The sequence below is a fragment of the Apaloderma vittatum genome, unplaced genomic scaffold (genome assembly GCF_000703405.1).
Source record: "Apaloderma vittatum isolate BGI_N311 unplaced genomic scaffold, ASM70340v1 scaffold36174, whole genome shotgun sequence".
NCBI classification, from domain to species: domain Eukaryota; kingdom Metazoa; phylum Chordata; class Aves; order Trogoniformes; family Trogonidae; genus Apaloderma; species Apaloderma vittatum.
Window position 1 is genome coordinate 17,898 of NW_009713864.1, and position 7,899 is coordinate 25,796.

The 7,899-nt window shown below is 43.6% G+C and overlaps 1 protein-coding gene across 1 annotated transcript; it reads right to left on the reverse strand.

Moving 5' to 3' along the window:
* Positions 1 to 3,951: 3,951 nt before the first annotated feature.
* On the reverse strand, positions 3,952 to 7,755 carry BNIP1 (BCL2/adenovirus E1B 19kDa interacting protein 1; the record flags this gene model as incomplete). The annotated part of the gene is made up of 4 exons (XM_009868530.1): positions 3,952 to 4,334; positions 6,250 to 6,368; positions 7,085 to 7,186; positions 7,664 to 7,755. Coding segments are annotated over 4 exons (510 nt in total), but the record flags the coding sequence as incomplete, so codon positions are not given.
* Between the last annotated feature and the right edge of the window lie 144 nt (positions 7,756 to 7,899).

Genomic DNA, 7,899 nt, shown 5'->3' on the forward strand with positions numbered 1-7,899 from the left:
GACACACCAGAAGCCGCCACTCAGCTGATGAGCAAAAGTTCATTAACCTACAGCTGCTTGATTGCTACCACCTGCCTGTCTCAGCCCCTGCACTCCATGGTAAGAAGATTTCAGACCCTTTTAAAGCTCACAGTAGTTCCTTGATCTTTGTTTTAAAGGAATGTCATTCTTTGAAGGAAAAATATTTTCACTGCAACTGCTTGGTGAGAGTGAATCCCACTATCAGCTTGCAGTGACCACATGTGACACCTGTTGCTTGAAGAGGGGGAACAGAGGCACTCCTGCTTTGATTCCACCTGCATATGAACCCTTCAGCACAGTCCTGAACTTCTCCAGAGTCCTCTTTCTTCCTCTAAAGCTCCCCAAACATCTTCCACAGTCCTGGAGCATCCTGTCGCAGGAAGGCTCCAATCCTTGGCCCTCAAGTCACATCTGAGCACAGGGGTGCAGAGGCCAATCTTTTCTCACCACCCTGGTGTGTCTGCTGTACTTGCCAGGGCAAAGCACCCAAGAAAACACTACTACCCCTCAAAAAACTGCTGTGATGCCAGTTTTTACCCTTCACAACATAACCTCAGGCAGGCAGCAAAACCAAGATCTTGAGACACACCATGAAGATTCAAACCCCACCTTCATATTCAGAGATGGCCACAGAGACTAGCAGGCTTCCCAAAAGGCAGAAGACACAAATATAAATCCTCCTGGAGACAGAGAAGAGCTGCACAAGCCCAACTTTCCACACTCCTTGGATAAACACTGCAAGCATCAGACACAAAAAAGCCAAGCACAACCACTTCCTCTTCCAAAGTACTGCTCCCACTTACTTAGATAAAAGATCAAATAGAGAGACCTACCTCCATGCCAGGAACAAGGTCTGCAGGCGAGGAGCAAGCCAGACAGCATGCTGCAGCCTGGAGGGATGATGTTTTTGAGCACACCCACTCGGCCACCCCCAGGCGTGGGCTATATGGGCTGATTGAAGCAGCCCACCCTGCCCAGGAGGGACCTGAGGCACCTACCCACCAGCTCTGCCTCTGCTCCAGGACCCAACCACCAAGGCAGGGCATCTCCTGTGACATCACTTGTAGTGGTCAGTGCCACACATTAGAGATGGTGCTACACCAAATCACCCTTCTTACCCCAGAGAGGAAATAACATTTATCTCGCTGCCTCCACTGATGATTTCTTTTCAGGTCTGTGGCCCATCAGGAGCCTGGACGCTTTCAGGCTGCCTATTGAAGGAAATGGTTCATCCACCAAGTGCTGCAGATTGACCCACTGGGTCCCAGTGAGGATTTCTATTCTTCCCCTCTCTCATTTATTTCCCTTGTCTGTAAGGTTTGTAAATTGACAGCCAGTTTATAGAGAGCAGATAGATATGTTTACAAAAGGATTAGATTTTTTAATGAAATCCAGACACAGCAGAAAGCAAATGTCCTAAGGAAGGTCCTCAAAAATAATTTTTTGCCCTCAAGAGTGCTGCAGCAGGTCAAGGTCTGAAAGTTAAAATTTCAGTAACAAGATGAGAACAGAGCCAAACTCAACACATTCAGCCACAGACCTTTTATTTCCCCCCCCAAACTGCTGACATTACAATTCCCAGCTGAAAAGACAGCCCCTTTAAAACTAGCTTTGCTGGGATTCTCAGCACTGTGAGAAAGCTGCTTTTTCTAAGGTTGATCTGTGCTCTGACAGGAGCATGTCATGGAGATAAACCCAATGAAACTTCCTGCAGGCAGTCACGCTGCATCAGTGCTTACAGCCGAGCTCTCCCCTCTGCTTAGCGTCCCAGTATCTCAGAGATTAGCAACAACCTATTTTTATATTGCATCTGCATGAGGGAGGAAATATTGAGGCAGCCAGTGTTTGACCACCTGCAGGTACTGTGTTTCAGAAAGACGAGACTGCTTTCACGCTGGCTGAAAAAAAAATAAAGCCACACTGCTGCATCTGGCTTAGGAGAGTCCATACAAAGAGAATTTTAAGTTGCATAAAATGACACGGTGCTGATTTGGAAAGTAGGAACTGCTGCACAGCAATTAACTTGAAATAGAATCTAAATAATCTTCACGTCTTAAATATTATTTGTATTTAAAGCTGTATTTTCCAAGGCTGTGAGACAGGTGGACACCTTTTTATCATCACTTGTGCAGCCCCGTGCAAGGGGCACAGGGAAGAGGGGTCTCAGGGAGGGCAGGAGCCTGATGCTAGAGATGATGTGTGTGAGAGACAACAGCCAGTGTCACTGAGCTGCATTAACCTCGGTCCATCGTGGCCCCAGCTTGCAGACTACCCGATTCTCTCCTCAGTTAGTAGCTTGCTCATCAGGCAGCTTCTTCGAAAGCAAGGCTTTTATTATTATTATTAAAAAGGACATGTGCATTCACTTTGTGCAATGTATCTTTTTTAAGCTGAGTAATTCCTTATTCAAAATCAGACCACGTACGTCATTGATTTATTCCAATTTTGGTGTAAATCTGTAAGTCAGGGAAAGGCTATTAAGAAGGCTGCACTGAAATGCAATAGGTAACAGATACGGGAAGAAGCCACATCCATTCTGCCCACCCTGCACACTGCAGAACTTCAGGGCGAGCACAGGCTCTGGACTCCCAGGCAGTAGTGCCCTCTGCGGGAGTCCCCGTCCCAGTGCAGAGGTTTCCAGCCCCCTTGTTGCTACCATCTTTTCAGGCAGATTCCTGGATTTTGAACTCGATCACAAATTCCAACTTTCCTCGTTCATGCACACAGCCCTGCAATCACCACTTCAACTGCCCTGCACCCCCGTTCGGACTGCTACAACCTCCTGCCACGTCTGAATTCACCCACGCTTGCAGCAGCTGCCAGCAAAAGGTTAAATTGCGACTACTGGCAAGATCTAGTAAATGAGCATTACCATTACAAGATAAGTGATTGCTCAACTCTTCTCTCTAAATGTACTATTGAGAATTACATACAAAGGTAACCTAGCCTCAAATTTCACATATACACTGCAATTTGCTTTACGTTGTATTTCTTAGCATTTACGTAGCACTGTCTTTTAAAAAAGTTTACTTCTAAATACTCAATTAAGGCAGTATTCAACCACTCTGTGAGAATTGCCTAAACAGAATGTCAACTTTAACAGTCAGCTCTGAAAAAGCAACAAAAACAATTTTGAGAGGAGAAGACAACATCAATTTTAAGAAGACCACAGTGCAGTTTTCGGTACAAGGTAAAACATGGAGTGTGGCAGGCTGGTATTTAAGGTATTGACACAAATCAACTCCCAATTCTAAAGCATAAGAGATAGGGAAGGTAATAACTGTGAAAGAGTTCACTAACTGAGAAAAGATGAACCATACGAGCAAGAGAAACTTTGAAACGTACAACTTGGAAGTATTTTGCAAATATAAAGTGGAATTTTATGAAGAAAAGGAGCAAAAAGGCATTTGATCTCAACAGATTGGCAATATAATTCTCAAATATATTGCATAGATTAATACTAACAACTGGGGCTCTGTTTTTGCTTTGGTCAGAGCCCTTCCAGGGCCAGAGAACAGAGCCAGACTGCTTGTGCACTGTGTTCCCAGTAAAAACAATCCATGAGCAACCACTGCCGTTAAGAATTAAGCTGAAATTTTACACCCAAAGTCATTCGGGCTCTTTCAATCCCTCAGACTTTGTTTTTAAACAAAACCCAGTTTACATGGATACAATAAATAGTTTATTAACGGAATGCATGTGAGTTTCTCTCTTCCATCCTTCCTCTCTCTCAGCACCTGACGCACAGATGTCAAAGCAGGTTCCAGTCCAAGCCAAGGACAAAAGTGAATTTCAAGGCAAAACAGAGAGAGGCTGAAGTTAAGACTGACACCTCTGAGTGCCCAGCTCCTCAAGTGTTTGTCTGGTTCCCCACACCTACAGTCAAATTGGTGTTTCTTCTTTCCACACCGGCATCTACCTGCTTCTTCCCAACTCGTGCTCATTTAAGCTCTTCTTAGGCGGGTCACACGCTCCATGGGGACAGTATAAAGCCAGGCCTGCTCTAACCATCATTCAGCTGCTGCAATACCCCTGTATTATTTTCTTTAAAAGGACTGCTGTTATTATGCCGTCTCTTTCTGATCTTTTGTAATAGCTCAGTTTAGCTTTGGAAGTCTATAAAAATGGAAAGAGTCTTTTTTTCAAAATATAGAGCACTGTGGCCAGGAATAAAGCAAGGGCGAGGAAGATGAGCAGCTTGTCCGTCAGTTCCCTGCGATTGTACTTTGTTATCAGCTTTCGCCCCAATTGAATAGTCCCAGACATGGACTTAAATTCTTCATTTGCTTCCAGGATGGTTCGTGAAGAATTGGCTGAAATTAAGGGGGGAAAAAAATAAAAATCAGCTGGTTGCGCTTCAAAAATACATGACAAAGGACATAAGCATGCGATATTTGGCAATACAGACAGTGCCTGCGAGATCCTTCTTGGGTAGGACTGACTTATGGGCAAGACAAATGCAGACTGTGCTCTTGCAGAAGCTTTCACAACCCAATAGTCTTAATGTGCTAAGAAAAAACGCAAAGTAAAATAACAGTACTGAATGGCTTGAAGACCCTATGTCCTGTTCCCAAATATTTAAGTTTTAGGGTACCAGATCAAATCTAGTTCACATTTTTCAAGTACAAAGTTGGTGCTACCTGAGAGCTTGTTAGAAGCAGAGTGAAATAAGAATGGTGCTAGAACCACTGGTTTACGAAAGAAAAATCACCATCACTATCTGCATGAGTTCTAGCAGCAGCAGGACAGGTCAATATTTGAACATATTAGTTGCACAACTGAAACTGTTCTGAGCCAGAGCAGTAAATCAGAGTAATTCAGATGGGGTTGCAGAAAGAGAAAAAGCAGCATGCAGCAGTAAGAGATCCTTAATTATTCAGCTCAGACAATTTAAAGTTTTTAATAGTTATTTTTGACAAATATATTTTTTTCCTATTAAAAAAGAGAAAGTTAAGTAGAGAAAAAGTACCTTGATTGGTCTCAACTAAAGATAAAATTTAAGAATAAGCCAAAACAGCAAGATAGAACATCAGTCCCTTTCAGGTTCTCTTTCTCTGTGAGAAAACAAACAAATGCCCCAAACTCCTCAGCCTTTCTCCTTTCAAATTACTACATGAAAGCGAAAGCGCAGGAGTCTTCTTTTTCTTATACTGCAGAACGCACACCCCGTATGACGGTGAATGCCGGTATCTCACTCTATACTGAACTGACTGATGAAAGAAACATCAAACCCCAAGCATGTCGTGTGGCTCACAAAAACAAGCATAGTAAAAATACATCTGCAATATTTTGCAGACCATTACATCCCATCTTAAAGAGGCATTCTGATCCATGCACAACCAAAAGATTTGCTTCCCATTGTTAATGACAAAGCAGAGCTTCTCTGCTTCACAGCCACATGTACTCACTGCAGAGTAGGAAAGGACTTGCTTGGAAAAAAGGAAATTCTAACTACTGATTCAGAATTTGCAGCTGGGTTTTGTAAATGACCTTTGCTAGCGTTTTCCTTGATGAACTCCAAGCGCTGTTCAGTCAGAAACGGGGTGAAAAAAGTATCTGCCAAACTGTCCTTTTAATAGGAGAAGAAACATGCTACTTTTGCACGAACAAACTGTGCCCAGCTGCCATCCTCAGACGGGGGAAGAAAACAAGGAGGGCAAAAGTTGTGCTATTTATCCTCATCTTTAAACTGCTCTCTTCTGTGCAAAAGCACTGCTAGTAAGAGGCCTAGATCCAACTTCTAAATGCTTCATGAATCACCAGTTCTGACAGGTCACTTGATTTATTGTCTTGGGAGTCTAAGCCAAAGAACTGGGTGAAATCTTGGTTTCACAGTCCCTGATGCACTGCTGACAGAGCAAGTGACCTCGAGTTCAAGTCACTTGATCTTCTTGTCTCTTAGTCATCCCAGCTGGAGACTGGGTGAAAACAGTCTTCCAGCCATACTCGGTTTCTTCTGAGTACGGACTTGTACCCGTGCTTTTATTTTCTCTTCTATTCCCAAACATGTACCAGCACAGTAGCACAGAGTAACACCAAAAACACTCCCAGCATTGTGTGAACTCACAGTCCTTTTACAATTGCTTTTACGTGAAACAAAACCAAAAGCTTGTCAACCTGCCCCTCCTTTCTCTGCCCTCTTTCCATAATCATGAAACACACAGCTCTACACAACAAACATGCTTCAATTATCCAAGCCATGCCCAAACCCCCACAGAACACCAGTACCTAGGGTCTGCACGGTCTCCTCACTCTGCTGCACTTGCTGCGACATCATCCTGCTAATCCCCATCAGACTCTCCGTGATGTTACTTGCACTCTCTGCCAGGCTTTCCTTTGTAGTCTTCCTGAAAAATAAAGGGGAAAAAAGTAAAGCAGAAGGGGATAAAATTACATCTTTGGGTGCTGCTGGGAAAACGCTGGTGCTAGCGTGCACAAAACAGAGCTCTGCACCAAACATTTCTGCCAACGTACAAAAGACAAACGAGAAATTCAGATTGTCTTCACTAAACAATTAAAAAAAATCACAAAATATTAAATTCATGAGCCAAAACAACTGCTAGTGGCTCAGAATCTCACAGGGGCCTACATTTCACCACCTATATATCCATCACTGTAAAAATTTATGAGCTGACATGGAAGCACTGACACAAACTACCACCTTCATTAGCCTGGGTATCGTATTTGTCCCTTCGTAATACTGAATACACCAACTTTTTCAATACAGAAATGACATCCAGTTTTGCACGTGGAAACAGCTTGCATAATAATCCATCACTTGTTTATAAACATGACTGGAATTAATGTAAAAGACAGACAGAAAAATTATGAAAGCTAACTTAACCCCTTTTCTGCTTAGACATGCCAAGGCCAAGAAAACGTGAAATTATCACAATCCTTAACAGTTTAAATCTCCCCAAAAGGTAAATGGACTCATAAAAGAAACACTACGTTCCAGGTACAATTAAATAACTTAAAAACATGATGTTGCTTCCATTTAAAACTAGTGAATACAGCACACACTGTTTAAATCTCAAGATTGCACCGTGGGATGGTCTAATACCTTTGTCTTAAGGAGTCTCTTCCCTGCAGTAGCTGATCTTTCTCAGAGTTGTCGATAGCAATTTTGCAGGCTAGGTTTGCCTTTCTCCAAGCTGCCTGGTTGCTGAAATCACAAGAGTACAACGTTGTAACATGGTGGTAATGCCCCGCAAGTGAAAACAATTTCCACAAAGCAATCACCACTGTAACTGGGCACCTCAGATACACATGTGCACTTTATATTGCACCACAGAATAACAATACACTGTCCTGTCATTATTTCTCCTAAGTGTATCGTTTACAGAGCAAGAGAAGAAAACTGTGCCAGCTGTCAACTAACAGACTTTCACCAGCTGTCAAATGACAGACTCTCAAGCCACCTACTCACATGCTCAACCGCTGCAGGGGTCAGACCATGCTTAGGGAGTCAGGACAGGAGAGAGGAAAGGAGAAGGAAGTCCTACCATTTCCATCCCTGGTCCTTCCTGGCCCTGGGCAAAACACCCGTGATTTGCAAAACTGGACCCGAAAGACGCTGTACAGAAGTCAGATTATTTCTGGTTACAGCTGACCTGTAAACAGCACCAGCTGCCCGACCCACCTGAGCATTTGTTTCTTATGGTTTTCCACTTCCCGCAGTAAGGCCTGTTTATCCGACTCTTTATCTTGCTCCTTTGCCATCTGTTCCAGCTCCTTTGGTGGAAAAGCAGAAATGCGAAAATCTCATCTGCAACTGCTGCCTCCTGCAAATCCGTACACTCCGGCCCCGGCCAGGGAGGGAACTAACAGCATAAACTGAGCCCACAAACAACCGACCCCGCGAACCGAGCCCCGAGC